The sequence below is a fragment of the Salvia splendens genome, chromosome 18 (genome assembly GCF_004379255.2).
Source record: "Salvia splendens isolate huo1 chromosome 18, SspV2, whole genome shotgun sequence".
In the NCBI taxonomy this organism is placed as follows: domain Eukaryota; kingdom Viridiplantae; phylum Streptophyta; class Magnoliopsida; order Lamiales; family Lamiaceae; genus Salvia; species Salvia splendens.
Window position 1 is genome coordinate 21,788,708 of NC_056049.1, and position 25,885 is coordinate 21,814,592.

General features: G+C 35.7%; 3 protein-coding genes and 2 pseudogenes across 3 annotated transcripts; 4 read left to right on the forward strand and 1 right to left on the reverse strand.

Moving 5' to 3' along the window:
* The first annotated feature begins 379 nt into the window (after positions 1-379).
* LOC121776569 lies at positions 380-1,077 on the forward strand (annotated as a pseudogene).
* Positions 1,078-6,265: 5,188 nt separating this feature from the next.
* LOC121776479 (E3 ubiquitin-protein ligase ATL4-like) lies at positions 6,266-7,468 on the reverse strand. The gene has a single exon (XM_042173654.1). It carries the CDS (start codon positions 7,460-7,462, stop codon positions 6,422-6,424), a length of 1,041 nt encoding a protein of 346 aa, XP_042029588.1. The 5' UTR covers positions 7,463-7,468; the 3' UTR covers positions 6,266-6,421.
* Positions 7,469-14,251: 6,783 nt separating this feature from the next.
* LOC121776297 (tRNA-specific 2-thiouridylase MnmA-like) lies at positions 14,252-20,072 on the forward strand. The gene is made up of 10 exons (XM_042173466.1): positions 14,252-14,741; positions 15,579-15,653; positions 16,082-16,135; positions 16,716-16,794; positions 16,875-17,002; positions 17,130-17,213; positions 18,608-18,691; positions 18,894-19,045; positions 19,188-19,335; positions 19,556-20,072. The coding sequence occupies exons 1-10, from the start codon at positions 14,400-14,402 to the stop codon at positions 19,862-19,864; spliced, it is 1,455 nt and encodes a 484-aa protein (XP_042029400.1). The 5' UTR covers positions 14,252-14,399; the 3' UTR covers positions 19,865-20,072.
* Positions 20,073-21,066: 994 nt separating this feature from the next.
* LOC121776205 lies at positions 21,067-22,416 on the forward strand (annotated as a pseudogene).
* Positions 22,417-22,462: 46 nt separating this feature from the next.
* LOC121776206 lies at positions 22,463-25,099 on the forward strand. The gene is made up of 3 exons (XM_042173364.1): positions 22,463-22,552; positions 22,869-23,037; positions 24,576-25,099. The coding sequence occupies exons 1-3, from the start codon at positions 22,463-22,465 to the stop codon at positions 24,761-24,763; spliced, it is 447 nt and encodes a 148-aa protein (XP_042029298.1). The 3' UTR covers positions 24,764-25,099.
* The last annotated feature ends 786 nt before the right edge of the window (positions 25,100-25,885 follow it).

The following is a 25,885-nucleotide window of genomic DNA, read 5'->3' on the forward strand; positions in this document are numbered from 1 at the left end:
TTAAAAAAATATACTTCTGAATAAAATTTACAAAATACAGTAATCTTTATTTCTGCGTTCGTTTTTGATTGTTTGCGTTGATTTAGTGGTTGCTAATACCAATTGGTGCTCGGAATGTGCTCGCAAGCAGACATTTTTTTAGTGTCCATGCTCATAAAAATGCAAACGATCCGAACCAAATTGACTTGATCCTATCCTACACAATGCCTATACTTAACAACAACATCATCATGATCACATTCACTCCTCTAATCAAACACGTAATTACTCAATTCATAATTAAAAAATAGGAGTAAAGCCCCAAAAAACCCTTTTCCAACCAACTAACCACCTATATATAAAGTTATAAACACCATTCCTCACAAGCAAGCAAAAAAAAGAAGATAACAATGAAACATCCATGGCTCTTCTACTTCTTCATATCCCTCTCCATCACGATGCAGCAGCTCTCCGTATCGGCGAGCCTCATCAACACCACCTGCAAGGCCATGTCCGCGGACAGCCCGAAGAACATCAAGTACGGCTTCTGCGCCACGTCACTGCAGGCCGCCCCCGCCAGCCAGTGCGCGTCGACCCGGGACTGGCCTCAATCGCCATACGCGCCCTCCGCTACAACGTGACGGACACGCGCTGCTTCATCAAGCAGCTGCTGAAGAGCGGCCGGCGGTGGGACACCCACACGAGGCAGTGCCTCGGCAACTGCCTCCGACGCCATCCCCACCGTCAAGCAGGCCATGAAGGACTTCAACGCCGGCCGCTTCGATGACGCCAATGTTCGGATCAGCTCCGTCATGGACGCCGCCACCACGTGCGAGGACGCCTTCGCAGAGGGGGGAAACGGCGTCGTTTCGCCCCTCACGAAGAGGAACGCGGATCGGGGCCTTGGCGCTGTCTGTCGTCGGCATGATTCGGTCTTTTAAATTTTAATTAATTTATGTATAATTGGTTTTTATTTGTGTTTAATCAACAGTTAATTATGATTAACTTCGTTGTTGGTTGTATGATGTTTATGGTGTTGACGCAGAATGGAGATGTTAATGTAAAGATAAATCTAAATGCGTTTTGTGTTTTGATATATGCGGAGTACGTGAGTAAATATCTCATGCAATAATTACTACTCCTCCTATATTTAATAATAGGGTAGTCACATTTGAAATATTTTTGCATTATAGTAGTAGAACATTTTTATCCTTTAAGCATTTTTTAGATTGAAGGGCAAAATTATTCTTAAATTATAGGATAAAGGGTTGATTTTGTTAAATGTTACACACTCGTTTGAGTATTTGTGCAAGCGCCATAAACACTTGAAACATTCTTTTACTATTCTCCTTATCGGGACGTAAAATTGTCATGTCCGCCCCCTCCGTTTGCCTCCGGCGTCGCCCCGAACAACGAAAAGAATAGTCATGTCCGCACTAAATCAAGGTAATACTATATATTCCGCCCCCTCCGATTCCGGATTCTGGATCCGCCACTGGGTGCAACCCACACTAACAATGCTTTGAGGAGAGAAAATTGTTTGATTTATCCCTGCATATATTTCTTTTTTGGTTAACTTACTATAGATTATCAATTTCCTTATTTATACTTCCGACAATTTAGACTTCAAAGGCAATAATTTAGTGAGGGCTATTGATACTTTCTTTAAGTTTTCAAAAGAAATTTAAGTAGAGTTTGGAAAGGCGTGATTAAGCCCCTCATCCCTTGTGAGTGTGTCCGCCACTGCTGCGAGGAGGTCGCCGCTCCCCCGGACGCCTTATTTATATTAGCAATTTCGGCATACAATATAAAAAAGAGTAAACCACGCAAATGGTCCATAAACTATGTGTTTCGCACGCAAACGGTTCTTGAACTTTAAAAATATCATGTGCAGTCCCTGAACTAAGGTGTAAATTACATTCATGGTACTTTTTCACTATTCATCACAATTTTGCATAAAAAATGCCCCAATGCATGAATGGTATTTTTGGACTTTCATATCTAGGTATTGGATATGATATTTTCTCTATCTCCCTATTGAGTATCTGATATGATATTTTCTTATAGTTTGAGTACCTAAAATGATATTTTTCAATTCACTCTTTCAATCGATTTATGTCAGATCTTCTTTCTTTCTATTTCTCTAAAAATTTTAGAAAATAAAAATACTATGAAATTCTTAAATATATTAATTATAAAAATTATAGTTATAAATTTAGTTATTAAAGTAAATTGTAGCTAAATTTAATTTTGATTGTGATTCAATTACTTTTTAAATATTAAAATTAAAAAAAGGATTATTAAAAATTAAAAATTTAGGGCTGGTTAAAAATTTTTAATTTTTAAAATTTAGTAACTTATACGACAAATTAACAATATTATGTAGGTAAAAATGGATTATTAACAATAATGGATTTTAAATTTTAAAATTTAGTAACTTTAAAAAATGGATTATTAACAATATTATGTCGGTAAAAATTTTAATTTTTAAAATTTAGTTACTTGTAGTTCATTGTTCGTTCAAACTTGTGTAACTCAAATGTTTAGCATTTCTATATTTCTTCTTATGTTTAAAATTATGGTGCTAGTAGTCCGAGGATCTGACCAAAACGTTCATTTTAGACTGCCTTTATCGTGGTAATGTGCAAGAATTTGTTTTGAACATGGTACAAATTAGTTTGTTACAAGAATAATAGGTTAAGAAGTTGATTTGTTCTCTTTATGGATTTAGAAGATGATTTGTTCTCTTCTTCTTTTTTTTATGTGGGCCATCTTCTTGAATCTATAGGAAATTCCTTTCTGATATATACCCCCAACATTTCATTTTTACTTATTGAAGTTGCAGAATTGGACATGTCCAATAAAACACTATTTGTTGGGCCTTGGCCTTTTTATAGCATGCCGTCAAATTGTCCATGAATATTTTAATGTAGTGTAAACCCTTTTTCTAAAGTGTGTCTTGATGCATTATTATATAGTGAATGTGAATTAATTGAATGAATTTAATGTAATTTGACATCAGGATATCACAAACAGTGAATATCAGTGAGCTACCTCGGATATTTCCATTGACTTCATTCAAGTGATTCAAACGCAATAATAAAAATAGCGCAAATTTAATTTAATGTAATCAACTCCATTTTTTGCTTCTCATCAAATCCTACCAAAATCCAACCAATACGTAGTTGTGTGTGATCACTTGTAAATGGGAAAATATATCTATTATGCAAAGTCCACCATTTTAAAACCCTAATCCCCCAAATTGTGCCACATGCATAAGTGCTGCCACATTCCCCTCAACTTAGGCACTACATCAATCACCTAACTTATTTTGCTGGCATTCTTCATAGTCATAGATGCTTCCATCATATTTAATACCTATATATAAACTATTTATTTTCTTAGTTAGCATAATGGGTTGAAAATTTATAATTGCCTTATTTTACAATATCCACTACAACACAGCTAAATTTCTATGAGTTTTTAATCAGTTGGAATTTTTATTTCTTGTAGTTGTCTTTGAGATAGTACAATGATACATACATGTGCCGCGCGTATTTTGTGAGTAAATGTTATGTGTTTTTATTTCTTGTAGTGTTAGAGCAAAACGACATACGTATATATATCTCCAACTTGGATATACATCAGGATTGTATTAAAATTACAATCGACATTAAAATAACAACTTACCACTAATGAGGACCCTTATATTTATTAGTAAATTCAATCTTAGCATGACACGTGGCAGACTTGCTTGCCTATGTATCGCAGATTGCTAGATTATCTGTGATTTCGTATCCCTGATTGCTGGGCTATGTACCGCAGATTGCTTGCTTAGATTGTCATTTTAACTATGGTGTCACCATAGTGCTCTAATTTCGTATTGTTGTTGCTTGGAACCTTATGATGAGTTGATTGCTTAGATTGTCATTTTAACTATGTATCACCATAGTAAGGAACGCATCCATTACTATGGAACGGAGGGAGTAGTATTTTGTAATAAGTCTTCATTTAATAAAAGAAAAGACATGGTCCGTGCGGTGCGCAAATAAAAGTTTGTTGGGCGAATTTGGCTTTAATTTTTGGACACAGAGAGAGGCTTATTTTCTGAGAAAATATGGAGAAAGAAAGGCAATGTGATGCGTGTAAGACAAGTAAATTGCTCTAACTAATTCTACTATTTTAAGACATAATTTTTTGCAAAAGCTCTTACTTTATCCAGTTGGATCAACAACATAATATATACTTCTCTTGTGTTTTTTATGCTCTAGATCATGTTTTTCCTCAAAGAACTTAAACCTAGAAAGTGTGTGTGGCTGCATGCTTCCTCATGAAGACACATTAGGGAATGTATATTCTCTGCAAAGCCTTTTTGCACTTATCATTATTCAATTGAGTCGTGATAATTTCGCAACCAATATAGTATATCATGATCAGTGTATGTTTTGAAAGTGCCGATTGGGTTAATTATGTTATGAATTCTATGTTAAGTGCATATTTAAAAGAAAAATGGACTCTTCATTAAGAAAATGGGCTTGTTCTTGAAGTAAGGAGATGCATGATGTGTTATTAAAGAAAAAAAAATTGAATACTAGTATTAATGACTAATATGCTAGTACATCTTTATCCTTAGTGTATTTGTAATAATAATTGATCTAAAAGAATCACCTTACTACAAAAAACTTATCTTTAAAGGACAAAAAAATTGAGACACAATTACTCACGTTGAAAAATTTTACAAATTAACAATAATTTAGGACATAAAAGAAAACGTTCCTAAATTAATGACAAATAACTTAACTTTTTTGTCTTTTTAGGATGCTTCCATTTGCGTCCTCTAATTTTAGTTGTGACACCTACAATAAAGATATTTTTTGGAGCGTTGGTGATATATTTATAACCACAAATTAACGTCCTTAATCGTATTAGAAAATATGGATTTTTAAAAAAATCTCAGTAAGCAATTTAATAATCATAATGTGGGATAGTATTTAATTATATTTGATACCTTGCATGTAAATAATACTCCTAGATTACTTGGAACAAAAGAACGAGACAAAAGAAAAAATGGCGATTGGAACAAAATGCTCTCTTTACATCTTTCTATTAGAAATAAAAGATAAAAGGCTATAAATTATACGACAAGTAGTTAGCACAAATTGCGCTCGAGAAAGAAATATTACGTGCTAATATTTGCCTATTTGGGATTTAAATCCCAATATTATACATTAAATTGTGTTCCAATTATAAACCTAGGATCAAAACTCTAGTGATCGATTAGAATAATGAGCTAGAGATTAAAAATATTGTGCACGAAAATGTCACTACATGGAGAGAATGACAGGCTGCATTCACATATATAACTAGACAGATCCATGTTTGTAGGGTAAATAAATATATTAAGACAAGTTAGGAGTTGGACCAATATTTTAGATAACCTAGATAAAATAAAAAGAGGATTGATGTCACATGTAAGTAGAAGATAGTTTGTTGAGAAAGGAATGTCGAGCTTATAAAACTACTATTTGGGATAACAACAAATACCTTCCTGTCCTTTTTCTCCATTTGTCAGAGGAGATAGTTTTTGTTTATGAATTTTGTCCTATCGTTTTAGGCCATTTATCCGGAAATATTTCACCGTTTAATAACTAAAATGTAGTAATACTCATTGTTTCATTTTAGGGAATAAAATGTCCTTCAAAATTTTGTTAGCCTTGATTGGAATATCTCGAAATTACACACTGATTATCTAAAATTACACACCGATTACTCAATTCGATGTGGAATTTCGCAATTTTTTGCACTATATTTTATTTCCAAAAATAAAGCGATAAATATAAATAATAGGTATGTACTACCTAAACGATGGAACATTTTCACATAAATGTCTCAAACGGGGGGCAAAGTCGACCATTTACCATTTTATTATCACCATCTAATAATATCAATACCAATTTAATTTATACGCTAATAATATCAATTCAAATAAAAAACTGAAATACTTTCTCCTTTTTCCAATTTATTTAAACAAATTCCAAACATCATCCACTGAACAGACAGGTGAGATTTGCTGCTTCGTTTTGGTTAACTAATTAGAGCAAATATTTAGTGGGAAATCTTGACTAAATTTTCATTAAATAGGAACATGCAGATTCACAACCAAAACTTTTCCCGTCTTCCACTTGACCACTTCTTAAATGAACGGAATTTAATACTATTAGTACTTACTATAGTAAAGATAATTAAATTTGGAAGATGGGCTTTACAAATTTGATGAAATATTCGATTAAAGGATAATTTGAGCAAATATATGCAATATTCATAAAATAAAATAAAATAAAGAATTGTATTCGCCCTCAATATATGGAGTTTCTGCGGGAAAACGTGAAGTTTATGTAACGAGAATTACTAAGTTACCCCTAACTATTGGAAAATTTACATTTCATATCCCTGAAAGCCACCGGAACATCTCACTGATCTCCTCTCCGGCGCGGTTCGCCTCCAGATCGTCGACCACGGCGGCGGCAGCGACAGGCTCGCTCCTCCGGCTGCTGCCTGAGAAGAATCTTCCAGAGCTTCTCAACGACGCCGATGCCAGCCTGTCCATATAATCCCTCAGCCAATTCCTGCCGCTGGATACTTCCGCCGCGAGCGCCTCTCCCGGCGTCGAAATTCCGGCGGAGGTGTCCTTTTCCGCCGAATTGCAGTCGGAAGCGCCTCTGCGATGAGTGACGGATCCTGCCGAGACCTCGTAGCCGTTATCGTCGACGACGTACTCGAATGAGCCTATGGAGTACGAGCGCCGCTCTCCTTCCGCGGCCTCGGCGGCGGCGCCACCTCCGCCGCGGCTGATGCTTCCGATCTCGATCCGGAAACTGCCGCTGTTGCCGTTTCCGTCGGCGGAATTAATGCCGCGGTTCTGATTTAGGAGGATTTTATCGAGCAATTCGGAATCGGATGCGATCACGGCGGAGCGGCAGAGCGGGCACGTTTGATTGGATACGATCCACGCATCGATGCAATCGGCGTGGAACGCGTGGCAGCAGATTGGCAGAAGACGGAGCTGATCGTGCGGCTCGAATTTCGACAGACACACGGCGCAATCGCCGCCGCCGGTGAGATCTCCGGTGACCGATCGGAACGTGAAGAGTGGGAGAGAATCGAGCAGATTGTTCGTCGCCGCCGCCGCGTGGCATTGCGGCTGGCTGGAGGAGTCGCGCCGCCGGACGACGACGTCGTCGGAGCTCGTGTGATGGATGCGCTTCGAGAGGAGGCGGAGGAGGAGATAGATTGACGCCGAAATGACTAGGCCGGAGGCGATGATGATAATGGTTAAGACTATGGACGACCACGAGACGTCGTCGGTTGAGGAGGAAGACGACGGCGATGACGTGTCTAAATACGGCGGGGGAAGCTGCGGCATTTGCGTGATGACGGAGGCGCCGCCGTAAACGATGGTTGCGGGCGGCGGTGGAGCGGACATTTGGGTGAAAATTGGGGGATTTCGAGTTATTGATTGGGACGGAGGAGTTGAGGGTGATTTTATTGAGGGTGAGGTGACACGTGAGACTCGCACGTGTTGGGGTTTACACGCCAAAACGATCTGATTCAAAGGATTTAAGATACGCATTAATGACGTTCTTCCATTTTAAGTGATTTTTTCTTTATTCGAATATTTCATCTGTTTAAATACAATATGCAGTGAATGGGGTGTTATACTAACTCTACTAATGAGAATTTATTGGCTAAAATTAGTGTGCGAAAATAGATTAGAACTGTGACTGGTGCAAGTAGAGACTTAAAGAGGGAGTAGATGAAATTTGTGTGTAAATAAAAACAGAAAAGAGTAGTGGGGTTATTAAAAGGCTTCTATGTTTCAGGCCAATCAGTAAAGAGATTAAATTGAATGAAATTTTAATGGTTCAGTTTTGGAGTTAATTCTTGGGTTTGGTTTAGCAATATGGTTTTGTTGAGGTGCTGATGTAACATGGTGGATTCTTTTTTTGAATTTTGATAGTATATTTACATAATAATCGTTGCTATAATTTATTATAATCGCTTCTTAATTTATAACTAGATATTGGAATCATTTGGTATATAGATGGGGTGCAATCAAATTGTACAGGGTATATAATAATTTCAAATGATTGAATTTATAGAGTTAATGAATATAATTTTACATTTGTCGATAATAAATTATTAATTTAAAAGTAAATGATTAAAAATGAAATGTTGATAATTGATTTGGTTTCTTTAAAAGCAAAAACTATTAATTTAAAAACAAATTGATTTTTTACCTAAAATTTTAATCACAAAACTAAGGCACCGCTTCAATATTTTAGGGGGGAGGGTGTTATGGTACATTGCAATTTCTTGTTTTTTTTCTTCTTTTGTTGGGTTAAAATAGCAATTGTAATCGTTTTTCAACTTTATTCTATTGAACATAAAGTGTATGAGTCTGTCTAGTTTTTCTTTGTTCCTCTAAACAGGAAAATTAGATATAAATCATAGTTGGATGATATATTTTGAGACTCCTATAGTTGAGGAGTTGTGGTATTATTTGGATCATAGTCGATATAAACAAATCGTTTGTATTTTTTTTTTATCAATCTTGTTATTCAAACACTCGAATTGCACCGGTTCGTACACCCAAGATCGAATTGCTAATTGAATTTATTAATTGCATTCATTTAAATCAAATTTTAGGGGAAGAAAATCAAGTCAATGTCCTCGAAAATACAATTTAAAATTTACTATTTTTCCATTTCTGTAATTGAACGTCATTGTAAAAGAGAGGTCAAAGAAAGTCATAAGACCGACCAATATCTAATCGTCCCATGAAACATTGTACTATAATCAAAATACACGAAATAAAAATCTAACTAAATTTAGAGGTGTCTCGTCATTTATATTTGGGTCCACCAAATACTACCAATTGAGGTGATTAAATTCCATAGCTTGTTATTCATTTCACATCCTTTTAATATAATTAATTTATCGACTTATTCTTTGGTAGTAATCTAATTTTGTCTTTATTTTCTATCAACTTATAATTTGATTGATAGTAGTTATTACAATGTAAATATAAGACATTAGTCGCCACTTATAAGTCAATAAGTTGAATTGACTCTAATTAATGCCCCCAAATTACCATACATGTGCATATTCAATTATTTAATTTTGTACTAGGTTCTATATTTAATTATGTTATACTAGTATAGAAATATGTCGATGCAGTTATGCAATTAATTGTATTTGGTTCTGTATTTGAGTATAGTATATATACTATGTGGGTGCAGTTGTTAAATCAAAACTTTATTTATGATTGAGTATTTACTCCTTTGTGTGTATACTAATCCATGCAAAAAGGTGGGCATACTTGCCTTGCTTAACGAAAACAAATCAATTGCTTTCATCAAATTTGTTCGACTGTTATTTCTTTTATATTTCATTTTCTCCTTTGAGCTATGCCGATTGCGAATTTATAACGTATCGTATGACATAGAAAGAAAATACATGTCCACATACAGTTTATTTAATTTATAAAAAAGGTTGATTTACCACTAAAAATATAGTAATTGATAACTCCTGAAAATCAGGTGGTAATCATGCTTAGGGCATCAGCACTGGGGCGCCCTAAGGGGCGCCCTAAAGCCCGCCCTATGCACCGCCACATCAACATTTTATCCTCCTATCATTCCACCTGCAGTGGGGCGCCATAAGCATTTTCTTTTATTTGAACATTTAAATAACTACAAAAATTGGGAAAACCCTTCATTTCATTTAATACATTACAATACGAATTAAAAAAAATACGCAAACTCAGCGACGGCGGTTACGAGCCCACACTTCTTCAATCATGTTGTTCATGAGCTGAGCATGGTCTTGTTGGTTGCGCATTGAGGCATGTCTAGATAGAACCCCATTGAAGCCCGTCGATAATCCTTGCGTATGAAAAATAGAATGAGAATCGAGGTTTAAATAGACAAATTTCGAAAAAAAAAAATCAAAAGCGCGTTGCATCGTCCGCGTCGCTCACAGTGGGCGGCCGATGGCGCGGACGATGCCCTATTGTCCGCGCTTCGTCCGCGGACTAAGCTTAGGGCGAGGACGACGCATCGTCCATCGTCCGCGCACCCACAGTGGCGGACGATGGCGCGCCCGAGGCATCGAGTGGCCTATCGTCCGCCCCTCCATGGATGCCCTTACCAACACAATAATACAAATAGATAAGTGATATCGCATATGGCCTTATCGAAAGAATACCACACAAATTAACAGTGAATTACTAATTCAGTTCATCGAGAATAATCAAAATATATTTTCCTTAATGGCTAATCTAATCTAATCTAGACCTTTATTTTTATGGATGAGTCAATCTAGAAAGCCCATGATATATTTTTGCAGAATAAGTAATAGAGAAGTTAAGTGCAAAACTAGATAGTACATGACAAAAGTTTAGGAAGTTTGACTTGGTTGGGCAACTTTGGCTTTTGGAAAGTAAGCTTCATAGAATATATTGAAGGCTGCATAATTGCACCATCACCCTAAAAGTTATACAAATTATATGCCAAAAAAAATCATACTAATCTAACTCTTTGATCCTTTGCTCAAAATTTGAGCTATTGTTTTGTGCAATAATTGTTTATGCGACATGTGAACCTTTTTGTCGGCTGTCCAAGTAATCTAAAAGGCAACAACATTTTTAATTATTTATTTTTGACATAGCTAAAACACAAGGAATGTACATAACATTTTCATAATAGACAATGCGTATTTTAAATCGGTTGCCACATCAGCACGCAATTCACCAAAAAATGGAAGAATGAGATCATTGCAGAAATTTCATCTTTCATTTGCAATTTTTCAGATTTAAAAGAAATGTGGAACGTACAAAAGGACCTTCTTTCGTAATTTATTGGGAAATTTGCAATCCCCAATTTAATAAATTTGGTAGGAAATAAAAAGTTAGCAATTAGTTAGAAAGATTTAATTGAATTGTGTAATTACCCGTGGTTAACTCCCTATATAATATTTCACCCTCCCTCTCATCACCTCTTCAATTATGTAAAAATAATTGTACTCATGATGTAGGTAGAATATAAATAATAATTTATTTCATGATAACCTATTCATTATTTCTCAAATGTTCATTGCAACATAACCCATTAAAAAAGCACATATGTGTATCTAGTTTTAATGCTATGCTATAATGTGCAACTCTTTTTCTTTGTTTATGTATTTCATATTATATTTAATGCCAAGATGTTTACTATCTAACGAACTTGTCTAAGTCGCTAAAATTATCGGTTGAAGTTAAAATTATTTTTTTGAGGTGTAGTTTAATTTTGAACTATGGTCTACGGGTAATATTACTACACCAATATTTCGTATGATAAATTTACAATTAGAGATAACCCAAAAATGTAGTATTTTGCAATGCATCTTATTTTTGAAGTCTTTTATACTTCGTGGGTAGGAAAGAACATTCCGACCTAAGCTAAACTAAAATTGTTTATTATATTTCTAAGAAAAGTATTTATTCTAAGCAATTAGATAGCAAAAATGTTTTTATAGGAAGTGCAATTAGGAGAAGAAAAGAATATTAAAAGCTTAGGAATCTAAAAGATATATGTTGTTTGCCACAATCAAAAGATTCAACAACATATATTTGCCAAAATCAAAAAGATTCATCAACATATAATTGTCTACTTAAAGCCATGATGATACTTATTTGATTGAATCATTCATGTCTAAATGAGTATTTTCTATGAATCATTGACTATTTTGAACGGAGTTATGTTTTCATGCGCTCTATTAGATCTGCGAATCCAGAATTTTATAGTATTTGAAAAGAATATATGTACATATCTTGAATTCATAAATGTCATGAGTAATGATTATGATAAATTAAGTTATTTTAGTACTTGCATGAATATGCACATTAGGAAACATATTGCAGTTTTGTACTAGTATATTATTATATGGTAACGTTGTCGCAAAAATCCACTAACATAAGCACGCTATGTAATAATATTGCTTCTGTAACAAGCCTAGCATGCTATGAGACCTGCATAAAATTCTTTTTTTTCACAAATAAATATTTAGTGATTTTACAAATTAGTGCTCCTTAAAGCATGCTATAATGTAGCTTTTGCTGCAGTAACTTAAAATAATAAGGGCTTGTAATCATACATGTGAGTTCGTTTAGTGGTAGAGCATGGTAATATTCGAGGCTAAAGTTTTCAAATTTGAATTTATCGTGGTGTGTCCTTTAAATTCATGTTCATTTATAAATATCATTTGTGATCTCTGTTCTTAAAGGCCGAAAGATATTTTGGTCCCAAAAAAAAAGTTTACAAAGTACGAAAGTCTTTCCATCGATAAACATCAAAATTCAGAGATGTGTAATGATATTTTTTGAAAAATAAGAATCACTTAGCAAAGTTTAAGAACTAATTCTAATTTCATTGCAATTTCGTGGATATCAAAGAAATTGAAAGCCAGCGTGTGATTTTATTTTTGACTTATATTGGCTAGTATGGTTGAATCATTTAAATCTGGACCCCTTTTGTGCGACAAGCATTTTACTCAAGTCTAATAATTTGAGTTAGTAATATTTCTTCAAGACGGAATTAAATTGCACTATAAATGAAACTTGGGCCATCCCACTGTCCATTTTATTTTACACATTTCACACTATCAATTAGTAATTCATTTAAATGAAAAACGATATAATTATATTAGTTGGGTCTTAAAAATAAAAATTGTATTAACACTTCATTAGATAAATAAATATAATAAACCTAAAATTAGATACATTTGAAATAAAAACAACATACTGTAGAATAATATCTTAAATATAACATTTTTGGATATTACTTCAAATAGAACATATACATTTCAATATTGAAATACCTATAATTAATCCACAATGTATAATTATCAAAACATCAAAAACTCATAACTATAGAAAAATCAAATGATAATTAAACTGCACAATAAATAAATAAATAAATAAATAAATAATATAAATATAAATATATGAGAGCGTTATTCTCCTATTCATCCCTTAGATCATTTATTCTTCTTAATATGAGCCGTTAGATCTCATTCATCAACGGTCCAGATGATCTGCATTATTACACTATAATGGTTCATTATTAGTTGGTGTGCATTATTCAACTGAAAATCTGCATTATTACATTTTAATGGTGCATTATTAGTCGGTGTGCATTATTCAACGGAAAATCTGCATTATTAAATGACACGTGGCACCAATCTAACCGCCGGATGACAAAATCGTGGGGCTGAGATTAAAAAGAACAAAGAACAAAAGATACAAAAATGAAATGAATATATATATATATATATATAAAACTTAATATCAAAACAATAAAACAGTAGTTAAGTTTGAAAATTTTCTTTGCAAACTACTTTAACAATAAAATTACTATTGCCATCAACCTCATCATTATAAACTAAAATCTTCCACCCATAAAAAATGTTGATTGTTTGTTTATTTCTAATATGCTTTGGTCTAGATATATTAACATATGATTGCCCCTTATTATCTCAATTGCAACTATTTAGCTCATCAGCCAGACCAGACTAATCCTATATGTATTACTACTATTAATTATATTTTGGGGTATGTTTAATAATTCTATAACAATAAACGAAATTGACTTAATTAAGCTCTTTCACAATCTCGTTAAATCAAACATAAACTTAATCACAAACCATAAACCATTTTTCCTTTTTTTTTGGCGATTTTCATTTAAAACCATTTACATTAACTCAAATATTTTTTTAATAACTATTACATCAAATAATTTTAATCAAATCATTCACCTCAAATGCAAACAAAAAAAGAATATATAATTTTCACTTACTTTTCATACCTTTTCGATCTCATTTACATATTTTATCTAAATTACACATTAACATATAATAAAAAATAATAATTTATAATCAATAATTTTGATTATTAATATATTTATATTATACTAATGTTCACTGAGAAAATATTTACATAGTTTGAAAGTTAATTTAGTGGGCCACGTCCACTTTAAGCCATTTAACTATATAACTTGATACTATTTCATTATTGTCTAAACGAACAAAAAATAGAATTAATAACGAATCCAAATTTAAAGTAGAGATCCAAAAATGGAAGCCCATTGTCCAACCCATTTAGTTGATTAAATGGAAGCCCAAATGAAGCCCATTTTAGTCGACAAACAAAAATAACATATCTGCGTCTTCTCCTTCCCGTTGAGTAACAGATTTCTCTCACCATTTCCTTCGCCGCCCAATTCTTCTCCTTCGCCGCCGGCACCTGCGCCTTCTTGTAAATTTTCAGAACTCTCTTGGATGATTGTAACGGGGACTCATTTATTAGGGATTTGCGAGCAACAATGCTGTCGAGGACAACGCTGATTGCGTCCACTTTCTCTCTCTACTTCCCACATAAACCCCTCCGCCGTAGTTTTCCCCTTGCTGCTCCTACTCTCCGGCGCCTTCTCTCTCTACCGTCTCTCAGGCTCCTGCCACGTTTTTCGACTCTGAGCCCGCTCTGCTCTACCTCCGCCGCTGCCAAAACTGTTGAGCCCTGCTATTTATCGTGTTCATTGCCGGAAAAGAAGCCTCTCAAAGTAGCTGTCCTTCTCAGCGGCGGCGTGGACAGCAGCGTCGCTCTCCGCCTACTCCACGCGGCTGGCCATTCCTGCACCGCCTTCTACCTCAAGATCTGGTTCCAAGTTCGTGTGCTCTCCATTTCTGTAATTTTTAATTGTATAGTCAATTGATTATGCCCTTGCTAATATCTAATTGTCAGTTATTCGTGTTTGGTTGTGGTTAATTTGTCATCAATTTTATGTTTTTTTCTCATTTAAGCTCAGTTTGTATGGTTTTCAAACATGAATATAGGGAATGGATTGCTTTAAATTGAGGTCCGTAGTACTTTTGGAAATACCACATGATTTCCATCCACACAAACACCTTGATACCAATTTGATCAGTTTGGGTGTATCAGAGCCGAACATTGTTATGCGGAGCTGCAATTGTATGATTTCATGATTTGATACTTGAGAAGCTTATGGCTATCTAGTTTATCTAATAACCTTGAGTCAAAATCAATAAATGCAGGTCCATATAAGTTGATAAATGAGTCATTTATGAGCCCAGCTTGATCCTTTAGAAACCGTTATTTTGATATGAGCCAGCTTATAACTTTAAAACTCAGAATCAAACTTCTGCATATGTATATTAAAAACAATATAAGCCATTAATATTCTGGTTCACAGCCCTACATTCTGTTGCCATTGGGGAACTTATAGAGTTATTAAGTCTTTTCTATTTTCTGTAACTAGGCCATACCTCAAAACTATATATTACGTATGAGCTAGTCATGCTTGTGAAAGTGTATCGATCCATGCAGGCTTCTGTTTATTGAGAATATTTGACTAAAAGTCTAAAATTCACTATTTTTAGGCCCTTTGTGTGAGCGCATACCATTATATTTTTATCTATTTGTCATGATTTTAAACAAAAATGTATGTTCTACTTATTGTGAGATATTATTATCTTTATTATAGGAAGACTTTGAGAACTTCTGGTCTGAGTGCCCATGGGAAGAAGATTTGAGATATGCAAAAGCCGTCTGTGATCAGGTTATGTTTCTGTATATTTGAATGATGTGATTTATGTGTTTGCCATAGCATGTGTACTAAACCTTCCAATTTTGTTCAATTTTTGCTATTATGAGAAATACATTATCTCCAGAAAGACTAATTTAAAGGTGCCTTAAGAGTTAAGACCAGTGATAATTTTTCTGATCACACAGTGGTGTATGTTGGACTAGATAATGGAAGTGATAAAGCGTTGTTAACTCAGCTCCTGAATCCTGACACTTCCTTGTGGCAAATGCATTTCTACTGGCACAGGGTGTGCTATCATTTTATGAACATGATCATCTTCCCCGTAATCATAGCTAGATAAATCACATGTTTGTTTAATGCAATAGAGGTCCTTTGTGAAATCCAGTTTGTTGTTATCTCTAATGTTGATATAACTAAATGTAGTGTATGTTTTATTGCAGGTTGATGTACCTCTGGAAGTTGTCCATTTGACAGATGAATACTGGAATAATGTGGTGAATATTTTGTATTTTCTTTTTCTTGTTCAGGACTTCAGCTTTCTTGAGGATTGAGGTTAATCAGTATGCTTTTTACTAGCAATACCAATATGCCAATCCCAGCATCTACCAATCAGTCAGATAATCCCATAGTTCCGATAGTGAAGTTGTATGCTCCTGGTTTTGGACTTCACTGATTAGTTCTACACTTAACCCTTACCCTTCACGTACCACTACCAGCGACCAGCATCTTTAAGAAATTCCCGTGCTTTCCTTTTTTTTTTGGTTTCTGAGCTAAATTATCTTTCGCATGTGCGCATATTATAGGGAATTTATTTTTTGGAATGAAGAAGCTTAGATGGGGACCAATATTTCCCGATACACTGGAGAATACCCCAGATACACTGGAGAATACCCCAGATACTGTATCTACACCAACAATCATAAATTAGTGGGTCCTGCTTTGTCCTGATTTTTTCCATACTTCGTACTTAGTGTAGTCCGCTAGCTCCCCATAACCCATTTGATAAAATAATAAACCTGAAATTTATAATTTTTTTTAAAAGAAAGGGAATAATGTATGAAGTTTAATTTTCAGGTTTCTTATATTATAGATGAGTATCGATACGGCCGGACTCCAAACCCAGATGTCCTCTGTAATACAAGAATAAAATTCGGTATGTCTGCAAAACATCCATATTCACGTTCCTTATGCTTGCTATAATGCTAGTATAGTTTATAAATTGTTTTGTTGTAGGTGCATTCATGGATGCCATAAGTGGTATGTCATTTGATTATATTGCCTCTGGACATTATGCAATGGTTGTTCACCCAAATAGTGATAATAAAGATGAGCCGTCTGCTTTGAGATTGTCAAAAGATATGGTAAAATTGAGTGATAAAACATGTATTTACCTTTTAGTTCATTATGATTTGGAAAGTAGCTGGTGTCAGCTTCTTACTGTTGTTTAGGTAGTCAGTAGTCTCACAATCTGCCTAAATTATGTTTCAGGTTAAGGATCAAACATACTTTCTTTCACACCTTTCACAGTCACAGCTTAAAAGACTGATCTTCCCTCTTGGATGCATTGAAAAGGTCAGGTTCGAATTTTATGTGGCCATATAAAGATATGCATGTGCTATTTTGTTTTCTCTAGAAGCTGTTTTATGATTCCAAAAATAGATTTCTATGGATTATTTTTCTCTATATTTCAACAATATTTTTTGCTGATATTACTTGAGATTAAAAAGCTAAAACTGGTCCTGAACATATGTCAATTTTATGATTTTATTCCTATACATTATCTTTTGAATTTTTTCATCCCAAACATTTCAACTCGGATCACAATCGGTCCAAAGTTAACTTTTCCGTCAAATTATAACGGTCAACGTTTTTAATTCTGATTTTGAACAAATTAAGCTGTTAAATATGATTAATAACTCCCTAATTATATCATTAATTAATTATTTTAATAAACAAATAATATTATTTTAATAACTCCACCTTCTTCAAGCACGTGATATTCTCTGTAATTTTTCCGGAGAATCCGTTGTGGCTCAAATCGAGCTTCACCAACGTAGCCGCGAATCCGATTGATTCTGGCATCGCGCCTTGGAAGGCATTCTCGCTCAGATCTAGAATCTTCAGCTTCTTCATGTTCTGAAAAGCATCCATCGGGATCTCGCCAGAGAATCTGTTTCTCGAAAGCGTGAGCTGCTCGAGATCGGCGAAGTCGCTGATCCAGTTGGAGATGCCGCCGGAGCCGACGCTTCCGGTGAGAACGAGCCGCCGCAGTCGTCTTAGGTTTCCGATTTTGCCACCAAAGGAGCCGATTAGGGCGGGATTCTCGATGAAGATCAGCTCCTCTAACGAGGAATTGCGGGGTGAGGGTGGAGTTAGGGTAGCAGGGGGAGTTGGGGGTGTAGTCGGAGACGTATCCGAAGCTGAGCTCGGTGACGTGCGAGGTGTGGCGGGGGTGTAGAAGAAGTCGCAGGCGAAGCCGTGGGGGGCGGAGGAGCAGAGGTCATCGGGGAAGAGGCGGCGCCAGGGGGTGCCTGGGATGACGGAGTCGAGGATGCTGTAGAGCACGTCTTGCTCCGCCAGGTTGAGCGGCGGCTGGGCGAGGACGGAGGCGGCGAGAATGGAGAAGAAGGCGAGGAGGACAGTGTGTGTGGAAGCCATTTTCTTTTTAATATTAGTATTTGTTTTGTATTTTAAATGATAAGTTATTAAAATAATTAATTAATGATATAATTAGGGAGTTATTAATCATATTTAATAGCTTAATTTGGTCAAAATCGGAATTAAAAACGTTGACCGTTAAAATTTGACGGAATAGTTAATTTTGGACCGATTGTGATCCGAGTTGAAATGTTTGGAATGCAAAAATTCAAAAGATAATGTCTAGGACCAAAATCATAAAATGAGCATATGTTCAGGACCAGTTTTGGCATTTACTCATTACTTAACTATTGACATTGATCCTTTAGGAAGAAGTGCGCCGGCTTGCCAAAATATTTGGATTACCCAACCAGGACAGAAAGGATTCACAAGGAATATGCTTTCTAGGAAAGGTGGTTTTGCCGTCATTGCAGAAATCTATGAAGATCATGCATGCACATTAAGTTTGTTGTCGAACGACTTGATATTTGCTGGAGATTTATGAATTACTAGCTGTTTAGCCATCTGGCTTGCCTACACGCTCTATATGTTATGAACCTTTTATCTGTCATTCAAAATTCTGCATTATAAATATTCCTGTGTGCTTGGCCACAGATTAAGTTTAGTGAATTTGTTGCTAGACACATTGGAGAGGAGGAAGGTTTGATACTGGAAGCTGAGACCGGAGATTTCCTCAGGAATCACCGAGGCTTTTGGTTCTATACAATTGGCCAACGTCAAGGGTTACGTCTTCCTGGTGGACCTTGGTAAGAAATCTCCTTAAGTTCTGACTGTTGGCGCATGCTTGCTACAAACTTCTTTACTTACTGCCCCTAATTTCTTAAATGCCACCCTTTCTCATTTCAAATACACTAGTAAGATACGTGATTTTTAATTACTTGATCACAGGTACGTCGTGGAAAAAGATATTGAGAATAATGTAGTATTTGTATCAAGAAACTATTTTTCAGTTGACAAAAGAAGACGCCAGTTTCGTGTTGGGTCCTTGAGATTTTTTAGCGGCTCTCCTCCTAGGATCACTCAACTTCAGTGCAAGGTATTTATTTCTGTCTATATTTATAAACTCTGTTGAAGTCCCCTCGCATAGGAATTCTATGCGTCTATGAGATCGAGTATCTCACTTTATATTGTGTATCCCTTTCCCTCAGTTTCACTTGATTCTTTTTAAGTGATTCATATTGAGAGAGTTTTTCATCCCTTTGTTTGCTATTTAAATTTAGTTATGAGCTGCTAAATTTATCGGAAACCCTTTTCAGGTTAGGCACGGGCCTAAATTATACAATTGCGATTTGTCTATACAAGTTGATGGAGACGATGGCCGTGAAATTGGAGTTGTGAAATTGTACGAAGATGATCAAGGTCTGGCAGCTGGGCAGTTTGCTGCCTTCTACCAGGAGTCGACCTGTATTGGATCTGGTGTGATGTTGGAGTCATGGGACGATCAAGGCTTTCCCGTTTGTGGTAAGGCTCTAGAGATTGCAAAAATGAAAGATAAGTCGAAGCTGGGGAAGCCAGTTAAGATAAAAGTTGTAGAACAAGAGGAGGAAGCTATTCTTCATCAGTGAATGAGGTCCGACGATGGATTTTTGATGGTGTTGTACATCATTGTAGTGGTTACATATATTATTCGAATGTGTTCCCAAAATAAGATATACTATAGCTTAATCTTAGGAGTATGGAAGTAAGATTGAAATTATTTATATGTAGACATCACATCGGTTTTTATGTATAGACATAAATTATTTCCAATATTACTACTTTTTGTTTCTTGTATATTCGACTTAAATTTAGTTCAGAATTTTTTAAAATACTCCATTTATAATTTGTGCATGAGAAATGCAATTCTTTATAGAAGTGCCACTCAATTAATAGACGTGAACAATCAACCGGTGTATCCAATGACCATTTCTTGTGTTGATTTTTAAGCATCTCAGAGAGTGGACCAATTTAAAGCTGCTCAATTTATTTAAACTAACCTAATAAGAGATAAATTGATTTTTTCTATACATTTAAAATATCAATAATATTAATACCTACTATGGCTTCTTAATCACTATGCAATTTGGGTAAATCCCACTTTACAAAGAAATACTTTAAAACTATAAAAATAAAAATTAAATATATATTGAACAAAACTCTAGTGCAAAAAAAAAACAAAATATTCAATATGAATATCCATGTTTATATAAACATGAAAAGATAATACTTTTGTTGTACAATGATAATGTTGAGAAATGTGGACAAGTATAGAAATCAATGCACATATCCATATATTTAATAATTATTACCATCATTCAAATTAAACTAAAAATATCAATATCGACAAATTAACATGATTCTCAAATGGAATAATTTAAGGGAAAGAGCTTATGATTAAGTGGAATTTTTTGAAGAATAAGATTTGGGCTCTCTATAATTGTTGTTGGGCCTTAATTGATAGGAATAGAGAGGCAAGATAGAAAAAGATATACTCTTCACGTTTCCTTCTCTCCGACTCTCCATTGTGAATCGCTACAGCCAAACGCCGTCCGGCCTCTGTAACTTCCCATATAAGTATGCCTCGAATTGGGGGTCTTTAATTTGGGGATTCTCCGATATTATGAGCTCGAATTGGGATTAGATTATGTGTCTGCAAGAGTTGATGAGTGTAAATTAAGCAAGAGTTCGAATTGTGACTTGAATTTTTGAAGTGATTGGCTTTTTGCAGATATCTTGCTGAAGAAGTCAGTCTTTTGCCCAACACCTCAAATTTGCCGATTTTCCTGAAATGAGGAAGAATGAATTCCTAACCCCGAAGGCTATCGCAAACCGGATCAAGGCAAAAGGTCTGCAGAAGATGCGATGGTGTTGCCAGATGTGCCAGAAGCAATGCCGTGATGAGAACGGATTCAAGTGCCATTGTATGAGCGAGTCGCACCAGCGCCAGATGCAGGTCTTCGGCCAGAACCCCACCCGAATCATCAGTGGCTACTCCGAGGAGTTCGAGAGCATGTTCCTCGAGCACATGAAGCGGAGTCACTGCTTCAGCCGCCACCGTCGTCTACAACGAGTACATCTCTGACCGCAACCACGTACACATGAATTCTACCAAGTGGGCGACGCTGACGGAGTTCATCAAGTATTTGGGGAAGGCCGGCAAGTTGAAGGTGGAAGAGACCCCCAAAGGCTGGTTCATCACCTACATCGATAACGATTTGGAGACTCTATTCAAGGAGAGGATGAAGAATAAGCGCCTCAAGGCGGGTATGGTGGAGGAGGAGAAGATGGAGAGAGAGATTCAGAAGCAAATTGAGCGAGCTGAGCAGATGGTTGGGAGCGACAAGGGTGGTGAAGAAGAAGGACTTGCTAAATCGTGAATGTTGGAGAAGAATGATGAGGAGGGTGGAGCAAAGATCAAGTTAAGCTTGGGGCAGTCGAAAAAGAACCGGAGATGAATGGGAAACAGGATAATACTAGGCTGTTGTTTGATGAGGTCGATCCAGAGAGTAGTACTGGGAAGCGGAAAAGAGAAGGTGAGGGTTCGAGTAAGAATGCATCAGTTTTGGATGAGATGATGAAAGATGAGGAGAAAGCTAAGGAAAGGATCAATAGAAAGGACTATTGGGTTTGCCCAGGGATTGTAGTGAAGGTTATGAGTAAAGCTTTGGTCGATAAGGGGTACTACAAGCTGAAGGGTGTCGTGCGCAAGGTGATTGATAAATACTGTGGGGAGATTGAGATGCTTGAGAATAAGCATGTATTGAGGGTTGATCAGGAGGAGCTGGAGACGGTGCTTCCTCAGATAGGGGGTCTTGTCAAGATAGTGAATGGGGCGTATCGCGGTCAGATTGCAAGGTTGCTGTCAATTGATACTGATAGATTTTGTGCCAAGGTGCAGATTGAAAAGGGAGTATATGATGGAAGAGTTCTCAAGGCTGTTGAGTATGAAGATATTTGCAAACTAGCTTAGTGGCATATGGATCGTGGGAGTGTTTAATGTATTGCTCAGTGGTTTTGATCATCTGTTCTAGTTGTATCCAGGTTGAATGTGGTCTTCTCTGTTACTGTTATACTTCCTTTTATGATGTTGATGTCTTTTATTTTGCTGTATGAATTGACAATCTCATTTTCTTTGGAAGTTTTCAGCAGTCAGTTTTGAGATACTTTCTTTATATTAGACTTGCATGATTGATTCCTTAATGCTTCAATTAAGTTTTGTAGTTCTGATTGATATCTTGGTGGTGTTGCTTGATAGCTTAATAAGCCTTGAAAAGGTGAGAGACAAGTTGACAAGTCTGAGAATCTTATAATGATCACAAGAAGCTTATCTTTTTATATTGTACTTCTAATTCCAGAAAATGAAAAGCTTGTAGACATATCAAAATACTTCTTAGTTTGATCAGCCCTTAAACTCAAACTCATCCCTTAATGATGGTACTACTTTCTTCTGTTGCACATTAGCACAATGGCTTCACCATAAACTTTGAATTGCTATTTATTTAAATCTTGGTTGTTGAAAGCTCCTATGTTGCTTTTCCACCCATGAAAGCTCCTCTGTTTCCTTCTGAGTCCTCTTGCTGATGCTTTCAGCCTGTCACATACTACGTGATATGTTGTATTTGCTGCTCAAATCCTTTAGCTTCAGTATCGGCACCAAATCCAAGTTTCTCAATCGGATCACAAGAACAAAGGGTTGTTCATCCTTGTTCACCGTGTTCATCTAGCCCTGGACAGGTTTCTAGAATGGATGTGATCACAGGTTAGTACTACAGATGCATGCTCTTATATGCTATTTTATGTACATTGTTGTCAAGTGTCAACTCAGGTCTTTAAGATGATGACGTTCCTTAGATGCCTGCTAAGGTGTTAAATGCTCTATGTGTGTGTATATATTTTGCTATGCTTATATGTGTTGCCTTCATTCCTTTTGTTGCACAACCCTTATTTCATAGGAGTATGATCATGTTTAAGTAGCTTCAAGCTACAGTACATTTGTTGAATCAAATTGTTGCTGATGAACACATCATTATCTTGCTAAATAAGTTCTCTTTCTATGAATTTTTTGTTTATAACTGGAATTTTAAACGTAGAGATCATAAATTGTAATGCTGCAATTACAAATGCTCAATTCTTTCCCCAAGATCACGAAATTGAATATACACTTGGAGATTCTTTGTATATCCCTTCAATCCATTACATTTGAGGTGTACTTTTGGATTTTGTAGTAAAAGAATTGACCTACACTTGGCCCCTTTCTTTTCTCAGTGTAGCCTCCATGTTTGAAAAGGTAACAAATTGATTGTAGGTGTACTATTTCGAATATTTCTGACGTGTTTTCATTTGTGAACTAGTTTCTATCAATTGGTTTTTGGACCTATAGAGGAGTTTGTGGGATTCAATGTTTTTTCTCATGGCTTGGTTGTGAGTCAGAACCATCAAGTATTCATTTCAATGTGTTGCTCTCTCTCTCTCTCTCTCTCTCTCTCTCTCTCTCTCTCTCTCTCTCTCGCCATCATTTCTCTCCACTTTCCCCAAACGTATCTCTCCCTTGAAATCAATTGATAGTTTTCACTTTTAACTTTTACACATTCATTGCACTCGATCAATTTTAGACCAATCCTCATCTTCTGCCTTTATCATTCACTTTTTCTGCAACCACAATGCCCCATTTAGTGTCTGTTTAATGCCATGGTAAATTTTTGTTTCGTCGTTCTTGGATTAGTTGATAGGAGTAATATTTACGCAAAAGTAGTTGTCCATGTAGATGGAGAATGGAGAACATATATAACATGTAGTAAAATATCAAGTGTCACTTTTTGGTAAGCTTTCAATTTATTGTTAACTTAGTGATAGTATCAATTACTGAAACACCTGTCAGTCTTCTGTTAGGAGCAGTAGATTGTAAAAATATCTACCGAAGTTTGGATGCAACCAGAGTGAATATTGCTTAGCACAGTGGTAGTGGAATTGATGCTTGATGTTGAAAGGTTATATTTTGCTATGTGGCATGACATTTTTCCCATTCTTGATGAGCTAATTGAGAAACAAGGTTTTGGAATTGCTGGTAAAACTGCTTTGTCTCACTGCCTGTTTCCCCATGGATGCTACACATAAATAGTGATTCACAATTTGACATTTGTATGATGCAAAATGATGAAATATTACTTCAGGCTGGGCTTAGACACAATCACATTTCCTCTTGTCCAAATTTTGCCTTGGCATGATCATATGTTTTCTTCACGTTGCTCTGACGATTTAACGTTCATTTGTCTGTCTGCCTTGGCGTGGCGGGGGCAGATAGGTATGCTACCTGGAAACGTAGCATTAATATCAGAGCTGAAACCTGCATCAACATACTCAAGGGCGATCAAGTGATGAAGTACTTCATTAGCTGTGGATTTGCGTTTCTCCATTCTAATTCTACTTTTGTAATCTCTGTGGAGACTGTCATGGTGGAGCACGAATCGACCCCGCCTCTGTTCTAAACGGTCATGCAGAGATCACTCAGAAACTGAGCACAGCCTCAACAGAAGCAGAGAAAGCTAAAGCCCAGATCGTGCTGGACGTTCTAACTTCTCTCGATTCTTGCCTCGCGGTCAGTCCATTATTTACTGATTCTCCCAGACTAGGCAGCTTTGCTGTCATTTTTAGATCCTTCAACATTGTAAGTTTTCGTAAGTTTTTTTTAGCTCTGAATTCTGTTTAAGGTTACTAATAACTTACCAGTGTCTCTTTTTAAATTCTATATAGGCAAAATAATTCGACAGTCTTTGTATTTATTTTGAATATGTTATGCAATTATTATTGTTCTATTTACTTATCATCAACCAAGTCTGTGGAAAAGGAAAAGGAAAGTAAAAATGAAGATGACTAGCACTGCTCTTTGATTTGAGGAAATGGAATTACTGGGTTTTGTTTTGATGGATTTCTTTTTCCTTATACCTAAAAGGTTCTTTTCTTTTCTGTGATTGGTTGGTGGAAAAGTTTGGCTCCAACAAAAGGAAATTGGCCAAACAAAATTTAATAAACAAATATAAAGAATTATATAAAGTATTCAACGTCTACTTTAGAATAGTGACTTGAGAGACATGAGTAAATATTTATCACATAAGTAATTTATTTTGGTGCTTGTTTGCATTCTTTTAACAAAATCGGTGCTAATTGGTCAGATATTACCGATATTCCACTCATGGTAATATAAGTACCACTATTAAATTCATACAAAATATTAGGTTAGATCCTTGTGAGATTAGATTCATCCCACCATCTATACTCAAAAAAAATAATTGAATTTTATGTTTCCCTTAACAAAATATTAGTATTTGATTGTGTGTTTAATTCTCTGACAGATTCGTCGTTAAGCATGAGTATGGAGAAAGTATCGGTTCATGACTTTTCGATCAACTCAACCTATAACCTAATTAATTACTGATTTGGACTTAGGAGTAGTACTTATCTCCATTTATATTTCAATTATCAATGCATATAAATAAATCATCAGCCACAAATGAATTATTTTTTTAAAATAATTGAAGTTGATGACATAGGTTTCAATTTAACAAACACTCAAATGGGCACATGACAACATGATCATGACTCAATTCCAG

Excerpts from the sequence above, each read along its gene's own strand:
- LOC121776479 (XM_042173654.1), bottom strand. The coding sequence starts at position 7,462 with ATGTCCGCTCCACCGCCGCCCGCAACCATCGTTTACGGCGGCGCCTCC.
- LOC121776297 (XM_042173466.1), top strand. The coding sequence starts at position 14,400 with ATGCTGTCGAGGACAACGCTGATTGCGTCCACTTTCTCTCTCTACTTC. Across the intron at positions 15,654-16,081 it reads CAAAAGCCGTCTGTGATCAG|GTTGATGTACCTCTGGAAGT; the intron begins GTTATGTTTCTG and ends GTTTTATTGCAG. Across the intron at positions 16,795-16,874 it reads TAATACAAGAATAAAATTCG|GTGCATTCATGGATGCCATA; the intron begins GTATGTCTGCAA and ends GTTTTGTTGTAG.
- LOC121776206 (XM_042173364.1), top strand. The coding sequence starts at position 22,463 with ATGATTGATTCCTTAATGCTTCAATTAAGTTTTGTAGTTCTGATTGAT. Across the intron at positions 22,553-22,868 it reads GCTTAATAAGCCTTGAAAAG|CCTGTCACATACTACGTGAT; the intron begins GTGAGAGACAAG and ends TGATGCTTTCAG. Across the intron at positions 23,038-24,575 it reads TAGAATGGATGTGATCACAG|ATAGGTATGCTACCTGGAAA; the intron begins GTTAGTACTACA and ends TGGCGGGGGCAG.